At 34.7% G+C, this 25,920-nt stretch overlaps 1 protein-coding gene and 1 long non-coding RNA gene across 7 annotated transcripts in view; one reads left to right on the top strand and one right to left on the bottom strand.

Moving 5' to 3' along the window:
- The window catches only part of STK3 (serine/threonine kinase 3), a 468,999-nt gene that overhangs the window by 313,832 nt on the left and 129,247 nt on the right, over window positions 1–25,920 (bottom strand). For all 5 annotated transcript variants that reach the window (XM_069080955.1, XM_069080960.1, XM_069080958.1 and 2 more), the window contains exons 5-6: window positions 20,432–20,596; window positions 18,166–18,333 (exon numbers count right to left, since the gene is read on the bottom strand). In XM_069080955.1, coding sequence (XP_068937056.1) covers window positions 18,166–18,333; window positions 20,432–20,596 — 333 coding nt within the window. The remainder of the gene's footprint in view (window positions 1–18,165; window positions 18,334–20,431; window positions 20,597–25,920) is intronic.
- LOC138155727 (uncharacterized) overlaps window positions 306–25,920 on the top strand; it is a 75,915-nt gene continuing 50,300 nt past the window's right edge. For both annotated transcript variants that reach the window (XR_011166943.1, XR_011166942.1), the window contains exon 1: window positions 306–7,145. This is a non-coding gene — a long non-coding RNA (uncharacterized lncRNA). The remainder of the gene's footprint in view (window positions 7,146–25,920) is intronic.

Below are 25,920 nucleotides of genomic sequence, written 5' to 3'. Positions count from 1 at the left end.
GGGGACCAAGCAACCTGTCTGAGGGGTACACATGAACAACCTATATTGAATTGCTGTCTTCCCAGTAATTGTGAGTGACAAGGGGGGAAGGGCCAGAATGTAGAATTCAAAGTTTTAAAATCAAATGTTTCAAATTATATATATATATATATATATGTGTGTGTGTGTGTGTGTGTGTGTGTGTACATATATATAAATAAATAAATGTGTGTGTGTGTATAATATGCAACTGGGAAATAAGATACACAGGCACTGAGGCATAGAGATCTATCTTGCCCTACTAGAAAGGCAGAGGGGTTATGGGGGAGGATATAGGAAAGAGCAGATTGGGGGGGGGGATATACAGTGGGATTGCTGTTTTAGGGTGGTGGGTAGGGGAAAGATGGGGAGAAAATATGTAACTCAAAATCTTGTGGAAATGAATGGTATAAACTAAAAATAAACATAAAATTTAATTTAAAAAAATAGTTCATGTCAGTAAAGCCAGAATAAGCTCAAGTGAACAAGAAGACTGTGGCATTCCTCCAATCAAGGAATTTCCTGGGGGAAGGAAGACCACAGCAGCTCCTGATAGGGGAAAGCCATAAAAGTATAGAAGACCACAACTGCATCCAGAGAAGCTCTAAGGAGTGGCAGAAGACCACAGGTGCTCCCCAAATAGGAACAGGCAACAGCAGATCTGACCAAGGACTCTGAAGCCTTCTAGGTCTCTGCTCAGACATGCCAGAGAAGGAAAAAGAAGAAAAAAAAAAACAGTGTCAGGGTCCCAAGAAGTCAGGATTAGGCACAATTAAGGCCTAACCAGCCCATCAAATAGCAGAAAAGGGAAGGGAAACTTCTAGAGTTATGAGTAAACAGAAGAAGACTATGTACAAGATTAAAAAAAATTAATGATTAAGAAACGTCCAAAAGGAAAACCAAAAAGAAGAAAGTAATTTAACAATTACACACAGAGGCTCCAAGGGTAGTGGGTGTTAAAGGTTGTGAATGACTTGGCCATAAAAGCTATCAGAGTACCTGGAAAAAAATGAAGCAAGCTAATTTACTTATTCAGTGCCATACCGACCAAATTTCCAAATAATTATTTTAGAGAGCTAAAAAAAAAATTTTGATCTAGAAGAACAAAAGGTCAAGAATATGAATGAAAAAGAAAAACTGAAGAAAAGTAGCCTGGCAATACCAGAATGCAAACCATACTACAAAGTGGTAATCATCAAAACAATATGGTACTTGCTAAAAAAAACACAGTGGTAGAGATCAGTGGAATAAATTACTTACACAATACACATTAGTAAATGACCACAGTAATCTGACGTTTCATAACATAAATATCCAAGCTTTTGCAGCAAGACCTCACTATTCAACAAAAACTGCTGGGAAAACTAGAAAGTCTTGACTGACAAAAATGAGGTACATGTCAATATCTTACACTGTATACCAATAAAGTCAAAATGGATTCATAATTAAGACACAAATAATAATGTCATGGACAAACTAGGGAAGCATGGGGTAAAACTACCTGTCAGGTCTATCAATAAGGGAAGGGTTTATGACCAAACAAGAGATAGAGAGGATTATAGAAGACAAAATGGATAATTTTGATTATATGAAAGTAAGAGCTTTGGCACAAACAAAACCAACATGGCCAAAACTAGAAGGAAAGCAAAAAACTAGGGCGGGTGGGGGGAGGGGGAGAAAGAAGGTATAAAAGTATCTCTGATAAAGGTTTCATTTCTCAAATGTAGAGCAAAATGAGTCAAATATGTAAAAAGTCAGTCCCCAATTGATAAATGGTCAAAGGATATGAGCAGGCAATTTTCAAAAGAAATTAAAAGTTACCAATAGTCATATAAAATGTCATATAAATAGTCATAAAAATAGTCACATAAAAAAGCTCTGAATCATTAATAATCAGAGAAATCTGGGAACTCAAAATCTTGTGGAAATGAGTATTGAAAACTAAAAATAAGTATATAAATTCCAGAAAAAAATAATCAGAAATGCAAATTAATACAACTCTGAAATATTACCTCATATAAATTGGCTAAAATGACAGAAAAGGAAAATAGCAAATGTTGGGAGGGATGTGGTACACTAATACAAGTACATTAATGTATTGTTGGTGGAGTAGTGAACTGGTTCCACCATTCTGGAGAACAATATGGAATGACGTCCAAAGGGCAGATAGATGAGAAAGTGGATAGAGGGCCAGGCATGGAGTCAGGAAGACTCATCTTCCTAAGTTCAAATTTAGCCTCAGATACTTATTAGCTGTGTGAACCCGAGCAAGTCACTAAACCCTGGTTGTCTCAGTTTCCTCGTCTATAAAATGAGCTGAAGACGGAAATGGCAAACCACTCCTGTATCTTTGCCAAGAAAACCCCAAATGTCAAGAAAAAAACAATTTAAATATGATGGTGTCACAATTAGAATTACACAAGACCTAACAACAGAAATATTAAAGGACCACAGGTCTTAGAACACAACATATCAAAGAGCAAAAGAATTGGGGCTCCAGCCAAAAATATCATAGCCTGCAAAGTTAACTATTATCTTGAACAAAAAAAAATGGACATTTGATAAACTCTCAGATTTTTAAGACTTTGTTAAAAAAAAACCCTTAACTTAATAGGCAATTCAACATAAAAGAACCAATATAAATATAAGGCATATATGATTATAAGGGATCCATAAGGACACACTATTTACCTTTTTTATACGTAAAATATAAAATTTATGTCTAAGATTCTTATTAATAATTGGGTAGTTCATAAGAAAGACTGGGGAAAACCTGGACATGATACGAATTTTAAAAGGAAAACCATGTAGGAACAGCTTAAAAAGAGTAATTGTTTTACATAATTGAGGTACAAGAGGAAGAACTGATACATAGGAATTAGATGGGGGAGGAGGACTGGTAGTTCTGGTAACCTATTTTCATCAGGAATGGGTGGAAGAGGGAACAATATGTGTGTGTGTGTGTGTGTGTGTGTGTGTGTGTGTGTGTTTGTAAAAGAGTACGGAAGTCTTCTAAATTCAGAAGAAATAAAATGGTAGGAGCATAGGGAGGGGGGAGAGGACATGGGAGAGATCTTTAGGGGGGAGTGAGAGAACAGGTAAATAGGGTATGTATAGAAGGGTGTTTAGATTTATGGGGATGGGAGTATAGGGGAGGGATTCTTGGAGAGGAGTAGGCAAGTCATAGGAAGGCAAGGTGGTGTGTAAAAGTAAATTAGAGAAGGCAGAAGGGATAGGAAACAGGAGATATGTAAATACATAAAAACAAAGATCAGGAGTAGAATAGGTTTAGGAATGTATATGTCTATATATGTATGTATATATGTATGCATATTATCTATAGCTATGGATAAACATATTTAAACTTTATTGTAGCCTGGGGGGGGGGTATGTATATATTCCTAGCTATAGAGAAACATCTTATTGTGGCCTTGGGGGAGGATTGGGGAGACAGGAAAAAAAGAACAAAATTTTAAAAGTACACAGCAGAGAACAAAAGAAAACTCACAAGGAACCAAAGATGGATAATTCTCAACACAATGAGAATTATTTATTATATAGGCTTTCTTGAAATGAAAACTTATTATTACATATTTTGAATCCTCTCTTATGTTCTGCTATGCACATGACATGCTTTTATTTCTTTCTAACTTTGTATTTAAGTTCCAATATTTAAGTTTATGATATGTTTCTGTTTCTTTTTTCTAGTCTCTATGTTCTGGTGTTTGAGTCTAAATTAAAATTTTGGGGAAAAAAAAAAGGAAACCCCAAATGGGGTTAGGAAGAGTTGGACATGACTGAAAATGTCTGAACCTCAAACAGCAAAGGGCTATAAAACTATAAAACCTTCAACCCTGCCATACTCCTACTAGATCTGTATTGTAAAGAGACCAAAGAAGATGGGAAAAGACTCATATATGCAAAAATATTTATAGCAGCTCTTTTTTTGTGGTGGCAAAGAATTAGAAATCGAAAGGATGTACATCAATAGGGAAATGCCTAAACAAGTTCATATATATGATTGGGATGGAATACTACTGTGCTATAAGAAATTATGAATAGGGATGATACTAAAAACAAAAAGAAATTTTAAAAATCAAAGAAGAGATTAACATAATTGAAAGGTAAAAAAAACTAAACTGAACTAATAAAAATGGGAGGTTTTTTAACTAGTAAAACAGATAACTAATCTGATTTTTTTGAGAGAAGAAACCAAGTTACTAATATCTAAAATGAAAAGGAAAAATTCATAACAAATGAAGAGGAAATAAAATAAATTCTTAATAACCAATCATATGCCAACAAAATTGATAACCTAAATAAATCCTTTAAAAACGTAATCTGAAGGAGAAAATCAAGTTTATTATGTTCTATTTTCCAAAATTCCTACCAAAAGAAGTTTAATGTATTAATATTTATAAAGCACTTTGAAATAATTATTTAACAAATGTTATTTTAAAAGAAACATCAATTAATATTTACTAAAAATCTATTAGTTATTCAGGCTATGTATGAACTGAAGCAAATAGAACAAAGAGAACATTATAAAATTAACAGCAACATTTCAACAATAATCAATTGTGAAAGACTTAGCTACTCTGATCTATAATAAAACAATCCCCAACAATTCTAAAGGACTCATGATGAAAAATGCTATCAATTTCCAGAGAGAGAAAATTCTGAGTCCAGATTAAAGTATATTTTTTCACTTTACTTTTATTACTAAAATCAAAACACAAAAAATTAAAATACATAAGAGGATATGATAGAGAGAAATACAAAATTAATCGTCATAATCATAAACAGGTCAAAAATGAAATCTCACAGAAACAAAAAAAGAGAACAGAATGGATTAGAAAACAGAATCCAACAACATTTTTTTTGCTAGAAACACATTTCAAACATAAAAACTTACAGTTAAAATAAGTGGCTAAGGAAAAATATGTTATTCAAAAAAACAGGTATAGAAGTCATGTTCTTAGACAAGGCAACAGTTAAAAAACAAAACAAAAACTTTTGATTAAAAGAGATAAATAGGGAGAATGGATTATCCTTAAATGTACCATCAACAGTGAAACAATATCAGTATTTAATATCCCTCCCTGGATGGAAATACTTAAGAAAAAATTTCATGGAATTACAGGGAAAAATGGACAAACTATTTCAAAATTATAACACCTGAAAACTTCAATGTACCCCTTTCAGACCTAAATAAATCTAACCAAAAATTAAACAACAAAGTTTTCTATTAAGGGTTAGGGATCTGAATAGAACTTTAGAAAAGTAAGCTAAGAGATTAGTTAACTGGTGATTAGTTAATAGGAATAGAGAGCAAAATATAATTTATTTATCTTTGCACCTTTACAAAAATTGATCATATGTTACAGCATTAAAATTCATAATCCGGGAAAATAAAATATTAAACACACCCTTTACCAACCATATTACAATAAAAAATTACAAGAAATAAAGAGACTTTATTAAAAACATTCAAACTTCAATGGAGACTAAATAAATTAATCCTATAAAACTGGTGGTTCAACGAACAAATCATAAAAACAATAGACAAGAAAAGAAAACAATGAGACAACATGCTACAACTTTGGGTATGCAGCCAAAGTATACCAAAGGATACATGGGGAAAATTCATAGCACTAAAAAAAAAAAAAAACAGTCTTCAACAAACAAAAGAATAGATCAGTAAAACTGGCATGAAACTCTTAAGTGTTTAAAGTAACAAACCAAATATCTCACTAAATACAAAACGAAATTCTAAAATTCAAAGAAGAGATTAACAAAATTGAAAAGCAAAAAAAACCCAAATTGAACTAGTAAATAAAAGTGGGAGTTTTTTAAACTAATAAAATAGATAGCTAAACTGATTTTATATATATATATATATATATATATAAAGCAATTGGGGTTAAGTAACTTGCTCGGGTTACATGTTTCTGGGTGGGTGCTAAGTGTCTGAGCCCAGATTCAATCCCCAGGTCATCCAGACACTGAAGCCGGTGCTCTTACTCACTGTGCTACCTGGCCACCCCCTAAACTGATCTTTTGAGAGAAGAAACCAAGTCACTAATATCTATCTAAAATGAAAAAGAAAAATTCATGATAAATGAAAAGGAAATAAATTCTTAGTAACCAATCATGTACCAACAAAATTGATAACCTAAATAAATATATTTTAAAAACTTAGCCTGAAGGAGGAAATCAAGTTTATTATGTTCTACTTTCCAAAATTCCTTCCAAAAGAAGTTTAATTTATTAACATTCTGAAGAACTTTGAAATATTTATTTAACAGCTGTTATTCTCAAAAGAAACATGAATTATTATTTACTAAAAATCTATTAGTTATTCAGGCCATATATAGTGCTACATGCTACCTACTATCTATAACATGTACTACTGTAAGATAAACATGAAATTATCCTTCTACATACAGGATGTACAACATACAAAGTAAAATAATATGAAAAAAGAAAATAATTTTAGCCTTACTTTCAGTTTGTAGAGAAAACTTTGACCAATCATGCTGAAAAATGACACCCTCCAAGTAATTATGTCTAAAACTACACTGTCATTTTTCTAACACTGACAAAAGTAATTTCCACATGAATCCTTGCCTTCAGTCAGTAAAATGGAATAACTTTCCTTATATGCAAATAAAAACATACTAAAGATATAAAATACTACTATGTACATGAGTGCCTGCTATCTAAAAATCTAACAGCACTTTATAAACATCAATTTACATATATACATAATATAACATGTATCTTTATATATAGCTAAGGGGGGAAGCCAATTATAAGATATGTGAAAAAAAGAAGGGGCAATCAGAAGTGCAGACACTGGTGGCAGTGACACAAGTAGAGCAGGAGGTATGGATAATCTGGGTAAGTGCCATGGAAAAATAAATATCATGATTGGACTTGAGGCAAATGGAAACAGTTCAAATTGGCTTCATACAGTACTTTGTGGAACATATGATGTCCATATGTCCATTACCAACAAACTATAACATGGAAAATAACAAAAGTCATTGCTGTGTTAGCTGCAAGAACACACCCCATGCCAGTCTCTGCCACATCACAAGAGGATAACTCAGTGCAGATTCCAGGTAAGTGAGCTAAGACATCAGAGATAATAAGAAAAAAAGGTTAAGATCTAACCATAAAACATCTTCTTTCCTTGATAAAGAGTAAGTTCAGATACGTACTGGTGAATTTAACCTAGGCAAAATACAGCCTAAAAAGTTTCTTTAATTATAGGCCCAATTTTTCTGTAGATAATACCTAAAAGCTCCTAAGACAAGTGAAGACTACAGAGAGACAATTAAAAAAATTTTAGGACTATATAAGATTAATTACAACAAGAGTAGTTCAAAGAAGGTTGGATAAGTGCCCCAAAGTGAACTGAAGTAATAGTTCAAGTTTAGTGTTTCATATCTCATGTCTCAAACAGTTTGCCATAGTAATGCAATAGATACCTTGAATGCTTTCTGTTACTGCTAATAAAACTTACCAAATTTCTTTCCCATGAATTCTTTAACCTGAATGTGGTTCATTTTGGAGGCACTATATCTCAGCTGAAAAAGAGTGGACAATCCTCTCTGAGGAAAAATGATCTTGCTCAAATAAGATGTCTTCATCAAATGGGAGGAAAGACAAAAAGGTATGATAACACTGAATATCATATTCCTGTATAAAACAGTATCATAAGCCTTCCTGAGTTTACCTGGTGGACATGAATGTTTTCAATCAAGCAAAGGCAGACGTTACTAAAATGATGCATTATTTGTATCAAATCAAGTTCACCCACTACAGGAGTAGGTAAAATATCATTCACTACAGCTATATAGGACTAAAACTTAGTGGTTAAGAACTTCTAAGTATTTTATAAGAAATGTCGATGCCATTCAAGTTTCAACCTGCCTTTCCCATTCCACCCTCTTAACCTCCTGAAACTGAAACTGAGCACAATCCTGTGAGTAGCTGGAGTGCGGTGAAGGACAGGAAGCTATGCTTGTTTGTATGGAATCTGCCATTTCCTCCCTGCCAAAACACTTGTTTAAAAAGTCATGTAATATTTCTATTAAATTGTAAATGCAGCCGACAAGGAAATGGCCTACTGGCAGCCTATTACCTTTGTGGCAGTGCCAACCGGCCTACAGCAAAACAGTGCACATGATAATTTCAACATGCATTCCCAAGTAACAAAATTGTGCTTTACATAAATACCACAGAACCTGAGCAAGATCCAGAAAAAGCAATGAAAATTTGCCCAAGCTTTCATGCTTGCCTATATCAATTGTATGTCATAACTAAAACAAAATAGAAAAGCATCTACATATGTCCAAGAACCTTGTGAAGTTAGATCATATAACACTGGGAAAACTATTGCAACTTAAATCTGTGTATTTCTTGTTAACCACTGTAACAACTCACTAATAAAAATTAAGAAAAACTGTAGGTATCAAATGTACAAAAATTTACTAACTACATACAAGTCCTTACAGACCATAACGCAACTTAGTAACAAGAACATATGTTCAGTGTAATCCAGAATTGTTATGTTAAATTACTTTTTCCTTTGATATCATTCATTTGATTACAAGAATTAAAAAGATTCACAAGCCTTCAAATTAAAACTGTGACCTTTGGTTTATAAGCAGTTACTGCAATGCTTATAAAGTCATTTCTGATAATTTATCCCTTACCTTTAATTACCTAGTACAACTATATATAATTATACTATTTAAATGATCCCAGATGTAATGAAGATGATTCCATTGATGTTGAAAAAAATTATATAGAAAACTAAGTCAACACAATCAAAGGTAATTAATCTCTAATCAATATGGTCTTTCAGAACAGCTGCACAAATTAAACTATTTTTTCAGTGAAGAAAAAACTTGGTCTGTCTTGTCTTTTTTCATTTTTTAAATATTTATGCCCAGTATTAATTTTTAAAGTCCAAAGGTAGTGTATCTTTCTCAAAAATGTTAAAATCTTTTGATGTTATAATTCTTGAAATCACAGATACTACCTACAAAAATGTTTTCTTCTGAAATTAAATATTTAATTTAGATTTCTAATTTTGGCATCATGGGTAGTAAAAAAAAATACTGCAATCAACAGTTAATCCCTGTGTCTTGTTTTAAAGACATACATCTCCTCGACAGGAATTTAAAATTATATCTGATATCTGCCAGCAAACAGACTGAAGCTACTACTCAGAGGTCAAAACTGAGGATGCTTGTTGGTCTTCTTTCTGACCACTAAATTAGAGAATAGACTCTGAGGCAATACAGAAGAAATTATATGCCTCTATTTAAGTAAACATTATGCTAACTAGAAGGGTAAAAGACAGGGTTGTAAGCATTAGTAGATGTTATAAGTAATAATTATATTCATTATCTAAATACTATATACTATTAGCACTGAATTACTTTTAACTTTTTAGTCAGTTCATTTCATTGAAACTCACTGAAAATCAAGATTCCCAAATTTCACCATTTATTTTACAAGGTAAAATCATCATTAGTAGCTGACCACCCATTGTTCCCTTCTGCCACTTTTTTCAATCAAGGAAACAAGAACTGTCAGAATTTAGCACTAAGAACACAAGAGTATATCTTTGGAAAAGGCAAGTAGAAAAGATGAAGAATTTCCAAAAATAATTTCAACTTATCAGTATCAAAATAAAGGCAGCATTAGAGATGTCAGGTATGCAAATACAAGGCCTGGACCCAGATTCAAATAATAATTATAGATTCTGACAGTCAAAAAATAGACAAAGGAATGAAGGGCAGGACAATATCAAACCTATGGAATAGCCACTAGCAGCCCTAGAGAGAATCCAAATTTAATCTTTTTAGTAATGGTTTCTACCATGGTTCCAAGGTAGACTCAAAATACTGAAACACTCAACTGGACTGTGATCTTATTGATGTGGATGTTCTCTCCAATGATGTAGATCACTATCCAAGCATAGGCAAATATCTCTTTCCATTCCACCCATCTTGATTAAAATACTTGCTTTTCTTATATCAAATGCAGAAAAAGGAAAAAAAATTATGTTCAAGGTGTCTGCAGCACATGAATTGTCCTTTTCCAATCAAGAGGCTTCCCTGCCATCCACCCTTAAATAATTCATTCTACTCCATCTTCTGAGGCCCTTATGAGCTCAAACTTTATATCAAATTACTTAAGATTACATGACAGATATTGCTAGCAGGCATCTTCCTTTTAAACTTTCTTCTGAAAGTAGCTAAGCCTTTTTTGAGAACCATCATTTGGAAGATAAGAGAGGAAACAAAAATATGTAATAGTTCCATCAAAATTCCTACATGAGTTAATTGTCTTGCAAATCCCAGTGCAGATCCCTGTCAGGTTTTTCAGAAGCTCTGAGGTTTAGACCAGCATTGTATAAAAAGGCTTTATGACACTATCAGGGGTGGGAAACCTGTGGCCTCAAGGCCACATATGGCACTCTTGGTCCTCAAGTGTGGCCCTCTGACTGAATCCAAATGAGGCCACATGTGGCCTCAAGGCCACAGGTTCCCCACCTTTATACTGCTAACTAGTTATGGGCTTCTTGGAAAAACTCCTTTTATTACCAAGGCTCTTTTCTATAAGCAATTTCTAAGTTCTCTTATAATCACACTTAACTCATTCACAAAACAAAGAATAATACCACCTACCCTGCCAACCTGACAAAATATTGGGAGGATCTGGTATATGAATGTACAGATATCTATAGCAACATAAGGTATCTTTACTATCACTCTTATTAAAACAGCAGCTTTCTTGTTAGTTGTGAGTTGCAGGCAACTCCTGAAGCTCTTCTGAAATTTTATAATCTATTTCTGGAAGAAATTTTTTCAGAATTAATTTCTTTAAATTAAAAAAATTTAAAACGTGATGGTGATGGTATATTATTTTTTGATGGTATATTACTTTTTTGAAAATTGTTCAGGATTTTTTTTTCTTTTTGGAGGGGGGAAGGCAGGGCAATTGAGGTGAAGTGACTTGCCCAAGGTCACAAAGCTAGTAAGTGTTAAGTCTGAGGCCAGATTTGAACCCAGGTCCTCCTGACTCCAGGTCAGTGCTCCATTTACTTTTTTGAAGATTTTTAAACAAATATTTTTAAAGTTTTGAAACTGACCATCTCTATGGACATATATTGTTGGTACCATTCATTTTGATAATCGTGAAATGCTTTTACTGCCTTATCACATCTTCCAATAAGTTTTACATTGTTAGCGATAAGACTATATATCAGGTTTTCCATAAAAAATAAAAAATTAGAAATGGGAATAAAAGTAAAAGTCTCTTCCCATTTCTCAAAATTAACATCTTGTTTAACTGGTTTAATTAGAAACTTTTTCTTCCCAAAATCCTACTCTGATACTTTATCATGATGTGAAAGTGATCCTCCTGGATTATCAAAGGACTATACCAGCAAAACACAGGCTCTAGAGCAGCTCCAGGATGGAAAAGGCTGTGGGTGTGGTTCTTGCAACAGACATGTATACTTCAAAGAACCAGTCTATCAAAAACCGGAGAAGCCACTTGATGATGAAATCTTGGGCACAGAAACCCCTTGAAACAAAGAAAAATCCAAAACAACTCTCAGTTATGTGCAAACTCTTCCTCCAGAGAAAGTGGCAGAGGGGGAGTAAAGGGTATAAAGAATTACTAAGAATCATGCTATTTTTAGATACCCACTAAATAGTAATTTAGTTTTTAATATTCTATCTATGAGATAACCTGTCTAAGGATCAATAAGATGACATGCTAATGAAAGAACTGAATTACATCAATGTTGACATTTTCATTATAAATGAAACCATATCTGAGCTTCTACCTCATAACCTTGAGATTAGCAAAGATTACAGAAAAAAAAAAAAGGCGGTAATTGTCAGTGGGTAAGTGAAGTTCTAGGAAAATAGGGAACTTTTTATACTGTTGCTAGAGCTGTGAATTGTTCCAAATATTCTAGAAAGTAATGTGGAGTTAATTCACTAAACTATGTATATTGGTGGGTCCAGCAATACTACTATTAGGGCACATACCCAACAAGATCAAAGACCGAGGGTATGAACACATAAGTACAAAAATATGTACACCAATACTTTTTGCTGTGACTAAGAACTAGAAACAATACAGAAGCCCATAAATTGGGGAATGTTGAAACAAGTTGTAATAAATGAATGCAACAGGATATTTATAACATCATAAGAAATGACAAAAGAAATAAATACAGAGAAAGCTGGGAAAACCTGTATAAACTGATGCAGTGTTAAGAAAGCAAAACAAGGAGAACTTACCCAACGACTAAAATAATGTAAAAGAAAATAACTTTGAAAGACAAGAACTTTTATCAATGTAATCACCAATCATTACTTCAGGAAACAGCATGAAACCTATTTACCATCTCTAGGTAGAGGGGTGATGGACTACTGGTAGAGAGGATATAAATGTATTGATTTTGTTCCGTTTGACTATAATTATTGTTAGGAAGGTTTCTATCTGGGCATGAGAAATTTTGATACGAGTAAAGAAGAGTTGGTGGGCAGTGATAATGGTATAAGAACAAAGAAAGAGAATATAAAGAATGTCAATGAAATACTTTTAAAATACATAAAAGAGAACATAAATAAATTTAGAAAGAAAATGAAGAAAAGCAGGGCAGCTGTTTTATTATCAGGTTAATTGTAATATATTCTTTAAAACATAAAATTACACATAATAGAAGTTCAAACATTCATATGCAATCTTTTTTTGTTCTTTGGATATGGAAAAGTTCATGTCTGTTGACTTTTGTTAAGTTCATAATAAAATAAGAAAATTTTAAAAATTAATTCCTACAATGTGCTGGGGTTTTTAAAATGTTATTAGAAAAGATGATACAGAAGGGCACAATAGTCCTTTCCAAGATTCAGAAACACTATCAAGTGGAAAAAGAAATAGATTTACATTTGGCCTTAGAAATTAAAACTTGCAGTAATGAGTATAAGTTGCAGAGAAAAAGAAAAAACTTCTAACAATTACACCTTCCCCAAAGTGGCATGGGTAGGCTACCTTGGCAAGGTAACAGGTTCCCTTGAGCTGAAGTTTTTCAAGTGAAGTCTAGATGGCCATTTTTCCAGCATGATGTAGAGGAGATTCTTGTTCAGATGTGGGTTAAAAATAGATCCAATCAGCACTGAATAATAGCTAACATTTATATAGTACTTACTATATATCAAGCACTGTGCTAGGTGTTTTACAAATACTATCTCATTTGATCCTCACAACAACCGTGGGAGGTAAGTACTATTATTATACACATTACACAGATTAGAAAACTGAGGGTAAAAGGAGGCTAAATGATTTACCCTGGATCACATAGTTATAGTACGAACGAAGTTAGATTTGAACCTAGGTCTTCCTGACTTCAGGTCCTGTGCTTTATCCTCTGTGCCACCTAGTTTGATCTTTATTAAGCACCTACTGTGTGCTGGGCATTGTAGTGGGTACAAAGGAAATAAATGCAAAAGTTGAAATAGTCTAAGTCCTGGAGAAGCTCACAATCTAGCCAACAGACACAACATGTAAATATTTAGGTATATATTCAAAATTCACATAAGACAATTTGGAAAGAAGGAGTGAAAATACTAGTAGCTATGAGGAAATAAGAAAAGTTTCATGTAGAAGGTGAGCCATGAGCTAAGCCTTGAAGGAAACCAGGAAATCTAGGAGGTGGAGGCTTATAGGAAGTATACTCTTGACAGGCAGGACAGCTACTGAAAATAAACGAAGAGGGACAGAAGATAGAGTGCCATGAATGAGGTACACTAAGAAAGCAAATTTGGCTAGAACACAGTATGTATGAAAGAGACTAATATGTAATAAGGCTGGAAGGGTAAATCGTAATCTGATTGTAAAGTATTCTTCAAACCAAAGAGAAAATCATATTTGATCCTAAAGGTAATAGGGAGCCACTGGAGTTTACTAAGTTCGGAAAGTGGGCAAGTTCTACATTGTCAGACTTGCACTTTAGGAAAATGAGCTTTCTAAAGATTCTATGATTCTGTACATTTTTTCTATGCTTGCTACTCTGTGTTCCATTATGATGGATAATTAAGAGATAAGTGTAGAGTCACTTCATCAATTTGCATTCTACTTTTGAGAAAATAATTGTCAGAATTATCAACTTATTAACAATGATAACCACAGTAATGCAGACAGGATCACTGCTTTTCAAATTCTAGTTTTCATTCTTGACAAGGTTAAGGAAGCAGCAAGTGTTTACTGAAATAGAATAAAAATGACAGAAACTTTGGGGCAAGTGATCACTATATTTTAGAATCCATGAACAAGGAGAGGAAATGTACAATCTAGATTTGGGGACAGAAAATTTCAGATGTTTGGGGGAATGAATAAGTAGTAACCAATGCCCTTTAAGTTTACATAGGCCAAAGGGAGATGGGGAAGTTTCTTAGGGTAATATTATTTTTTTTTGGAGGGGGGAAGGCAGGGCAATAGGGGTTAAGTGGTTAAGTGACTTGCCCAAGGTCACACAGCTAGTAAGTGTTAAGTATCCAAAGTCGGATTTGAATTCAGGTCCTTCTGACTTCAGAGCCAGTGCTCTATTCACTGCGCTACCTAGCCACTCCTGAAGCTAATATTCTGAAGAGGAAAACATGAGTCATTAAAATGAGAAAGAAAAAACAGTATGCAGATATGGTTTCTATAGGAAATTGCAAAAAAAAAAATGAACTCAGATTGTAAATACAACTATGGAGGATAAAAGCAAAATAAGGCAGGTAAACTAAGGATAAATTCAAAAGAATGGCATGGTCTTATAAGAATGACCCAAATAGTAAATTTAGAAGAAGTTAAGGACGGCCATGAATGATAAAGACAACCAAAATGGGGCCATGAGGTGGCAGTACGTGTTAGTTGTTGGTATTAAACAAAACATCAAAAACAAAAGGTAAGACTACTAGCTAATGGTGGGTAACACAATACTAATGGATGACAGAAAGAAGGAAAGACTAATGAATTATTATATTTGTTTCTGTTTCTTCTAAAAGAATGCTCTTTGGACTGGAAATAATTAACAAAATTTAAATAAATTAGAAGACAGTAAAAAAAGCATCTAGCTGCCCTTCAAACTACTATAACTTAATGAAATACATATTAAGACAATGGGGGGAGGGGAGAAATAGCAAGGTTGATTGCTGAGCCCTTATTATGAAAAATCATGGAAGCAGAGGAAATGATATAAGACTGGAGAAAGGCAAATGCTTCCAATTTTTTAAATGGGGAAATGAAATACAGTCTAAAAACATTAGGACAGGTAGCCTGACTTTACTTAGTACAGTGTATAGCAAACAGTAAGTGCTTAATACCTGCTTGTTGAATGATTCCTAGAAAAGCTCTAGGACATATTATTATTAAAGGAAAGATATATAAGCACTCAGAAAGGCAAAAGCCATAAACACCGGTCTTACCAGATTAATTTTACTTAAATTTTTGACAGAGTTAACTAGAAAGGTAAAGTCATGGGAATGCTATATTATTAGCATACATATATTTGAGCAAAATATTTGATAAAGTTCCTCATGCTATCCTTTGGATGTCAGAATGATGTCAGAACAGTTATGTACATTCAGAATTATTTTAAGATCAGGCCCAGGGAGTAATAATTTGTAGGTCAATGTCACCTTAGAAAGAAGTCTAGTAAACTAGTTCAGGGATCTATCCTTAAATATTTGGTGATCAAAACTACTACTGACAAAAGGACTTTGTGAATGTTTATCGAGGCTACAGACAAAGTAAAAAGGGATAACTAGAAATGTGGATGCTAAATGGGGTTTCCTTACAAGTAATAACATGGAATTTCTTACATCAATGAAGTCACAGGTCTAGTCTCCCTCTCCCCACATCCTACAAGAAAAAAATGTTGGACTTAGATAGCTTCTATAATGCTTTCCAATTCTGAGTTTCTGAAAATATCTTGCAGGGATTGCCAGACAGGAAAGACTTCAAGTATAACTGAATTGTAAGGGAGGGGAAGAGAGGAGATAGAATCTGCACCTACAATTTCATCATTATGCCACATAAAGAAGTGTTTTATTTTCTGAGAGTTCTTTTTTTTCCCCCATAAGTCTCCCTTAGATAGTCAAGGGAAGGGGGAGGGGGGGGAGCTTCTTAATTAGCTCTGAATAATTCACAGAAATGAAATTCCTAGTAAAATGATGAATAGACTATAATAAGGACATCTGCTTTAGGGCTTGGAAAGATTTGTATTATGCCATTTTCTTGGCTATAGTCAATGAAATATAACTTACGAGAGAATTTTAACATCACATAATACCATTTCTTGTTTAGTCAATTCTATTCATGTCATTTCTTTCTTTTCTGCATTTCTGTCTTTTTTCATTCCTTTAATCTGTTCTATTCCAATACAGCTCCTTCTAATCCATCCTATCTCTTATAACCCTCTAACGAATGCCACCCTCCCTCCAACACATAGACTTTCTTCTTTCTATTTTCTGTCCTTTTTTTTTAAAGCAACTAGAGCCACTAGAGGGCAACAAGCTCACAAGGATATTCTCAATATAAATTAAGATATCCAGATACATGAAAGAAATATTTCAACACTTATGCTTTAGTACTTTAGTAACATTCATCATACTTAAAAATACAAGGCATATAAACTACAATTAATCTCTGACAACAGGTTACATAATTTTATTATGGAATAAAGAAAGCAATTCTTGTTTCCTGATAAGCAGTAGTCACAGAAATAAGCCTAATTATCATAGGTTTTAAAAAATATCTTGCATAATTTCTCCTCTTTTTTACCCACTTCAAACTGTCACTTTATTTGGAGGTGTCTATTAGAACACATCAAGGACCTGGACCCACTACTCACAAATAACTTCCTTTCATCTGCTAAGAGTCATTACCTCAACTACCACTCCTGCCACTGATTAGAAAATAGTCACCCCAATTTAGATACATTAGATAGTTTAACTAGAATTTAGATCTCCTAAAAATTCTTCCCAAGAAAAGCATGTTGTCTTGTTCAAAAAATTTAAAGTAAGGAATTATAATGGAGGTTTCACAAGTAAAAGAGAACTCAAAAGGAATCTAGTCTAAGCCCTTGAATTTAGTGAGGAAAATGAGGCCAAACAAGGTTGAGACTTTTTCAAAATCATACAACTAAGTGAATGACTAAGTGCAAATACTTCTAAAATACAGGGAGAGAGTAAGAAAAAAAGTTTTTGGAAAGTTACTGATAAAAGCATATTTACAGTAACAATTTCCTTTCCTTTCAAGTTTCAGATTTAAGAAAGAAAAAAGAGACTGCATACCCAAACTACTGCTATAGAATCTCCACAAAAGGGTTGGCAAAATATTATAATCTGAAATAAATCCCCAAACACACAGTATTTTTTGTCCTCTGTTTACTGGCATTTACCATAATACATTTTCAGTATTTAAGAAACCAAGAGAAACTAAAATAGGAAACACACTAAAGAAGTTGAAGCCACAAAAATGAATCCTTGTGACTCCCTAATTTTTCCATCTTTATATTCATCTATCAAGGCATGACATGACACATGGTATAGTGGAAAGAAAACTGGGTTGAAAGTTCAGGAGACAGAGGTTCTAGGCCCCAAAACATCACCCAGCAGCTATATTATGTTGAGTATTTCTTTATCTCTAAAAAAAAAAATTAGTGAGTTGGACTTAAGAACTTTAAAGTCACTTACTAAGCTATAAATTTTGATTTAATTGTATATCTGTTATTCTCTGATAAGCCCCTCTTGCATGAAGTTTAGAAGTAAAGAGGAAAAAGTATTTTGGTTGATGTGGCTTGGGAGAGGAGAGATAAGTATTAAACTATTAACTTTGACTATCCTTCATATTGGAGGGGAAATGAGAGGGGAAGGAACATAGCCAGAGAAATGTATTACTTAATCCCATAAAAAAGCATTATAGTATTTTCTACTTTTTCTAAAAAGACTTCTAATTAGGAGTTATGTATGCCTTCTTCTTCTCTGAAACTACTTGGAGAGACATTAAAAAACTATAACATATAATATTAACATTTTACTAAGCAAGCAGTTATCTTACCCTCATGGGATGTATATCAGCATAAGGTGGTTTTCCTTCGGCCATTTCTATAGATGTGATACCAAGGGACCAGATGTCTGCCACACAGTTATAACCAATTTCTTGTATTACCTCAGGAGCCATCCAAAATGGAGTTCCAATAACAGTATTGCGTTTTGCCATTGTATCCTGTAAGAGAATTAAATAAAAATTATTAGAATTTATACAATATAACATAATAATATGTATCTAAGCATATTCCTTTAAATGCCATAACTTATGCCTGAAGTTAATCATTCATCCTACTGATCTTTACAACTACAGCAGAAGAAACTTCTGAAATCATCTCCAAGCCTTCAATTTACAGATAAACAAACCAAGACCCAATGAAGTTAAGTCACATGCCTAATAGCAAGCAAAAAATAAGAGGAAGAGTCAAAATTCAAGCCCCACATTCTGACTCTAAAGCCAGTGTTCTTTCCACATCTTCTAATGATAACCTAAAACAGTAAATCCTGAAATAAAGCACCTCTCCATGCATGATTGTTGTAGAAGAAGCTAAGCTACACTGTAACCCTAAATGATTACAATATAACACTAACAAAGGGTATGAAAATGATAGTCATATGTGTCTATTTTCTATAAAATTTAAGCATGCAAATGACAAAATAATGATGTAATATCCACTAACCGTGGATTACTACCTAACATAGAAAGAAAGAGAGAGAGAGAAAGAAAGGAAGGAAGGAAGGAAGGAAGGAAGGAAAGAAGGAAGGAAGGAAGGAAGGAAGGAAGGAAGGAAGGAAGGAAGGAAGGAAGGAAGGAAGGAAGGAAGGAAGGAAGGAAGGAAGGAAGGAAGGAAGGAAGAAGAAAAGCAAATAAGACAGTAGCAATATGAGGATTATGGGTTTTTTTCCTTAAAAAATTAAACTTAGGGGCAGCTAGGTGGCACAGTGAATAGAGTACCAGCCCTGGAGTCAGGAAGACCTGAGTTCAAATTTGGCTTCAGACACTTAACACAAAACTAGCCGTGTGACCTTGGGTAAGTCCCTTAACCCCAATTGCCCTACCTTCCCCCCTCCAAAAAAGCAAAAAAAAAAAAAAACCTAAACCTAGTGCTCATTTGTTTCAGATAAAGTTGTGGTAAATCTTGGTGAAGCCCAAGGCTTGTAGACACTGCAACAAGTCACCATAACCTTAGTTCCTCACTCCTGTAAATATCAATATTTTATATCTATTTAAAACAAAATGTTTAATGTAAGGAATTTTAAAATCTTATATTAATAGGAATAATGAATAAGAAAGTTGTAAGTGAACTTTGAGATTATTTAATCTAACCCCTTGTCCAATTCATGAATCATGTCTTAAAAGAGCCTCAAAAACTGATCCGGAGGGGCGGCCAGGTAGCACAGAGAGTAAGAGCACCAGCTCCAGTGTTGAGAAGACCTGGAGATTGAATCCCGGGCTCAGACACTTAGCACCCACCCAGAAACACCTGGCCGTGTAACCTCGAGCAAGTTACTTAACCCCAATTGCTTAGGGGCGGCCAGGTGGCTCAGCGAGTAAGAGCACCGGCTCCAGTGTTGGGATGACCTGGATCAAATCCGGGCTCAGATACTCAGCACCACACCCAGAAATAATAACTGGCCATGTAACCTTGAGCAAGTTACTTAACCCCAATTGCTTAAAAAAAAAAATAACTGATCCGGAGAGCCTCTCTCTGAATGCTTCTAATGACAAGAAACTTATTACACTTCAGATAGCAGTATATCCCATTTTGAAAGAACTCTAATTATTAAAAAATTATTTTAATTAAGTTGAATATTATCTCCTTATACCTTCTATATAATAGTAAAACTGCCTCATGGTTTCTTGATTAAGTCTAATCACTCTTTAACATGGCAGCTTTTGAATATTTGAAAAAATAATTATCATGTCCTTCCTAAAACTTTCTTTTATCTTTTCAGAAGAAACAAGGGGTAGATGATATAGTGAAAAGAAGGCTGGATTTGGGGACCAGAAAGCTGGGTTCAAATCTCAGCTATGATACTAACTATTGGCTTGACCAAGATTTAGTCATTTAATCAATCTGAGCCTCAGTTTCTTCAAACATGAAAGGGAGATAGTATACTTACATTTCTCACCTCAAAAAGTTATAGAAATATGAGTTATTGTTATAATAGCAGTATAAAATGTCTTATCCCAACCATTTTACAGATATTATGCCCTCATACAAGATAATAACTGTGGTAAACATTCATTTTTCCCAAGTCCTTCTTATACTTACTGTTAATTGCCCAGCCACTCCAAAATCTGCTAATTTTGCATGCCCTTCTGTGTTGAGGAGAATATTTCCTGCCTTTATATCTCGATGTATTTTTCTCATGAAGTGCAAATATTCAAGTCCTTTCAAAGTGGATTTCAGAATAGTTGCGATTTCATCTTCAGTTAACTGAAAACAAATAAAAATGGGCTTTAATCTTTTGTCTAAAGTTAGACAAACTCTTATTAGAAATTTTTATTCATAAAAACCTTTTTTTCTTTTAATCATGAAGATTATAGGAAAAGCAAATTATCCCTAAATCTTTCCTCTTCCCTCACTATTCTCTTATTCTTCACCATTTTCATTTTATATTTTTCCACCAGATGGTTAATTTGCCTTATTTTAAAATGTAAGCACAATAATAAGTACATGTCTTATCAACTCTTATTAATCAGTCTATGAAATTACTTTTAAATATTCTGCTCACCTGTTATCTAATACAAAAGGTGGCCATGATGAAACTTTTTTCAACTTATAGTACAGCTTTTAATGAATTTATATTTTTCTTTTTTCCCTTTATTGTCTGTCATCTTCCTTATCTATAGCCAGAAGGCCATAATGGAAAGGCAAAACAATATGGTTTTATAAAAAGGAACAAATCAGGATCATTAGACTACCATCCTCCTGAAAGAAGTATGATGATTCCATCCAGAAGATAATAAATCCTGCTCCCTGTCAGCTATCTATTACTTAGAAAAATCCCACATCCTAATCCAAGTTGCAAATTGAGATGAAAGGGAAAGATAAATGAGGTCTTGCTTTGAGAAGGGGTCATGATAGAGAGAGACATTGTTATAATACATTAATAAGACAGCAATGTAATTTATATATAATGATGCAGACATTTAGTTTGGGGATTTTTATGTTTTAGTTTGAGTGTTAAGTTTTTAACACCTATCTATTTGCAATTCAAAAATCCAAATTTTTTTTCCTCTTTGTAATGGAGAGACTGCCCAATGAGAGCCTAGTCCTTAAAAGATGCTGAGATTTCATCTCATGTGCAAATATTTACCAACCTGCTTCCCATCTAACTACATATAGAAGTTTGGTGAACCTACTTCTGGACAAGAGTGACTAGGAAGCTGATGTTAAGGAGCCTTCTGGTTGGCTGTGGGAATAGAGAAGTCCATGACTGAGGATGAGCTAAGAACTGAGTTTTTCATACAAATATGCTCCTCTCTTAACCGATTTATGCCCTACCTAACAGTCAGTTTTTATAAAGATGTCACATACAGTTGAGAAATATGTATATTCAATTCTATTTACATTCAGGAATCACAGGGATCTATGCCATCTAACTACTCTAAAATGTTGTTCAGGGTTACATACAGAATCTGTGCATTTCCATGTGTGTTCACATGTTTGTATTTTCAACCCTCCTTTTTATTAGTTCAGATAACTTTGTTTCATGGGATTCCTGCTCCCCCCACCCTTTTCTCTATGTTTGTATATTCTTCTTCTGCAATCCAATTATTAAAAATAGGAAGTTCTACCCTCTCCTCAACTCTTCCCTAGTATATTTTTTTCTCCTCCTTTTTCTTTCCTCTCTTAAGATCATCAAAAGAGAACAAAACTACCTCTAGGTTCCCTCTTTATCCTATTTACCTCCCTCCATGATCCATGAAAATTATCAGAATTCTAAGGAACATGTGTTTCTTCTTCCCCATTAAAATATGAGCGCTTTATCATTGTTTAGCCATTTCCTTTATTTTCTTTATTTCTCCTGACTGCCATGTTTGCATTTCAAAGCTCCTACCAAGCCCCAGTCTTTTCACTGGGGATACCTGAAAGTCTTCCATTCCACTATTATTTCCCTGTAAGATTACACTCAGTCTTACCACGTAAACTACTCTTGTTGTAAGCTCTTCTCTTCTGCCTTTAAGTATATCACATTCTAAGATTTTTTTTCACTCAGTAGAAGTTACTACCAAGTCTTATATAATCCTAGTTGGTTGTTTACTATTTGAACTCTTTTTTTTTTCTGGTACTACAATTTTCAGGTCCCTCTGGAGCATCTCAGATCAGAATGCTATGGCAATTCTGGTTTCCAGAGATGTCCCAATCAGAGTTCTCTTAGCTTCCCCACCCACAGTCAGAGCACTGGACATTTCTGAACAATCCTAACAAACTTCCCCAACTAAGTATACCATGCTTCCTATCCCACCTGAAGTAGAACAATGAAAGTTTCAGGTGCTTCTGGAACGCCTCTCCTCAAAGAGCTAGCAAGCTTCCCAGCTTGTTTCCAACTGTGCTCAGGCTGATTTCTCTAGCAAGACCAATTTTCCAGTGCCCACAGCCTTCTACCTCTTTGTGTAGTTCTAGAATGAATGAGTTTACTGTTGTTTCTCTCATGTCTTCTTGATCACTTTTAAATCTGATTTCCTTTTCAGATCTTTGCTAAAATAATACGGGAGAGGTGGGCTCTTCCTTTCCCATTGCCACCTTAATTAAGTCTTTTCTCAGGTTTTCAATTCTATTTGCTTAAATCCACTGTACCTGTTGATTCGTCACTGACTTGACCTTTTTCTAGCCTAAACTGAAGTCTCTTCAACTGCAGTAAATTGAAAATATCACTTACTCTGGAGTCATAGGACTTAGTTCAAATCCTAGCTTTGTAACCTGTGTGACCTTGGGCAAATCACTATACCTCAGTTCCTCATCTATAAAAAGACAGGTAGGACTAGATCATCTCTAAGATCTCCTCTAGTTCTAAATCTATGATCATATGATTCCTTTTTCTTCAATGGATGTCTGTTTTTGCCCTGCCTTCTATCACAATCAATTCAATACTGACAACGCAGAAACCCGTAGTTATTTCGCTCTTTGAAAAAAAGGGCAAGATGGTGAGTAGAAACAGGGTTTGCGCAAGGCTCTGGGTCCCATCTCCCCCAATTCATGTAAAAGGTGACTCTGAACAAACTTTGGAGCTACAGAACACACAAAATGACACAGAGAAGCTAACCTCCCACTGAGGACAGCCTGGGAGACTGTCAGCAAGCAGCCAGCACAGCACTCCGGGAGCCCAGCCCAGCCCCCACAGGAGCCAGAGGTTTTAGCCCCATGGCAGGACTGACCAACCACCAGCCAGAGGGACTTCAGATCACCAGCAGCAGTGACGTTTTCCAGAATGATCAACACACAGATGCTAAGGAAAAAGTGAGAGGTCAGTGCAGTGTGGACTTTGGGATCCATTAGTTGGGAGTGCATTGGCTTTTGCCCCCAGGGCAAGAAGCCACTGAGGCGCTGAGACCCTGAAGCTGCAGCCACACCAGGCTGCTTCAGCTCCTGGCCTACAGAGTGTAGGGGGACCAAGCAACCAGTCTGAGGGGTAATCGTTCTTGCTTTAACCTGCTTGGATCTGGATTGCAGTCTAGGGTGGAGGTCCTAGGGTATGCAACCAGCTTGCCGGAGCATGTGGAGGCTTCAGAGAGGACACCCAACTAATATCTTTGGCAGCTGAGAAAACCCCAGCGTTTGGTACAAAGCTCCCCTGTCTGGTAGCAGAGTCCTACTGTGGCAAAAAGTCCAAAAGTCAAGTAATTGAGTGGCAACATGAGAAGGCAAAGGAAGCAAAGCAAAAAGAGGAATCTAACATTACACTCCTATTTTGGGGACAAAAAGGATCAAATCATGGAACAGGAGGAAGACAGTGAAGTCAGAACTCCTGCACCAAAAGCTTCAAAGAAAAATACGAGATGGTTATAGGCCATAGGGGACCTTAAGAAGGATTTTGAAAAGCAAATAAGAGAAGTGGAGGAAAAATTGGGAAGAGAAATGAGAATGATGCAAGAAAATCATGAGAAGAGAGTCAACAACCTGACTTGAAGAAAATAATACCTTAAAAAAAAGACTAACTCAAATGGCAAAACAGGCCCCAAAAACCAATGAGGAGAACAATGCCTTAAAAAGCCGAATTTGCCAGATGGAAAAAGAATCTCAAAAGCTCACTTAAGAGAATCATTCCTTCAGAATTAGACTAGAGCAAATGGAAGCTAGTAACTTTATGAGAAATCAAGATACTATTAAACAGATCCAAACAAATGAAAAAATAGAAGGCAATATGAAATATCTCATTGGAAAAACCAGTGTGACCTGGAAAATAGATCCAGTAGAGATAATTTAAAAATTACTGGACTACCTGAAAGCCATTATCTAAAAAAGAACATAGAAATCATCCTCCAAGAAATTCTCAAGGAAAACTTCCTTGATGTTTTAGAACCAGAGGGCAAAATAGTGGTTGAAAGAATCCACCGATCACCTCCTGAAAAAGATCCCAAAAAGAAAACTCCTAGGAATATTATAGCCAGGTTCTGGAATTCCCAAATCAAGGAGAGAATATTACAAGCAGCCAGGAAGAAACAATTTTAATATTGTGGAAACACAATCAGGATAACACAGGATCTAGCAGCTTCTACACTAAGGGATCGAAGGGCTTGGAATGTGATATTCCAGAGGTCAAAGTAGCTGAGATTAAAATCAAGAATCACCTAGCCAGCAAAACTGAGTATCATGTTTCAGGGGAAAATATGGTCATTCACTGGAATAAAGGACTTTCAAGCATTCTTGATGAAAAAAGCCAGAGTTCAATAGAAAATTTGACATTCAGATACAAGAAGCTAGAGAAGCATGAGAAGGTAAACAGGGAAAAGAAATCATAAGGAACTTATCAAAGTCGAACTATTTACATTCCTACATGGAAAAACAATAATTGTAACTGATAAAACTTTTCTCAGTATGAAAATAGTAGAAGGGAATAAATATATATGTGTATATATATATATATATATATATATATATATGTGTGTGTGTGTGTGTATATATATATATAGGAGGATATATGGCCATATGAATACATATGTGAATGTGTGTATATATGTTCACAGATATACATAGATAGAGGGCACAGGACCAATTTAATAGGAGGGATGATACTTAAGAGGTGAGAGAGGAATATAATGAGAGGAGATGGGGAGAGACAGAATGGGGTAAACTATCTCATATAGAAGAGGCAAAGGAAAATGGTTACAATGGAGAGGAAGGACAGGAAGGGAAAAGGGAATGGGTCCACCTTATTCTCATTGAATTTGGCTTAGGGAGGGAATGATATACACACTAAATAGAGTATCTCACCCTACAGGAGAGTAGGGGGGAAGGGGATGAGAGGGAGGATGATGGAAGGGAGGGCAGGCTGGGGGGAGGAAGGAAGTTAGAAGCACCCACTTTTGAAAAGGGACAGGATCAAAGTAGGGAATAGAACAAGTGGAAAGTGGGATAGGAGGGAGGGAAATATAGTCAGTCTTTTACAATATCCACTATGGAAATGTTTTGCATAGCTACACATGTACAACCTATATTGAATTGCTTATCTTCCCAGGAAGGGTGGTTGACAAGGGAGGAAGGGAATGAATCTGGAATTTAATTCAAAGTTTTAAAATCAAATGTTTAAATATATA

Source organism: Petaurus breviceps, unplaced genomic scaffold (assembly GCF_028583685.1).
Source record: "Petaurus breviceps papuanus isolate PSGF00001 unplaced genomic scaffold, PetGlider_PUasm1.0 98, whole genome shotgun sequence".
In the NCBI taxonomy this organism is placed as follows: domain Eukaryota; kingdom Metazoa; phylum Chordata; class Mammalia; order Diprotodontia; family Petauridae; genus Petaurus; species Petaurus breviceps.
Note: the sequence above shows the minus strand (reverse complement) of the source record. Positions and strands in the feature narration are given on the sequence as shown.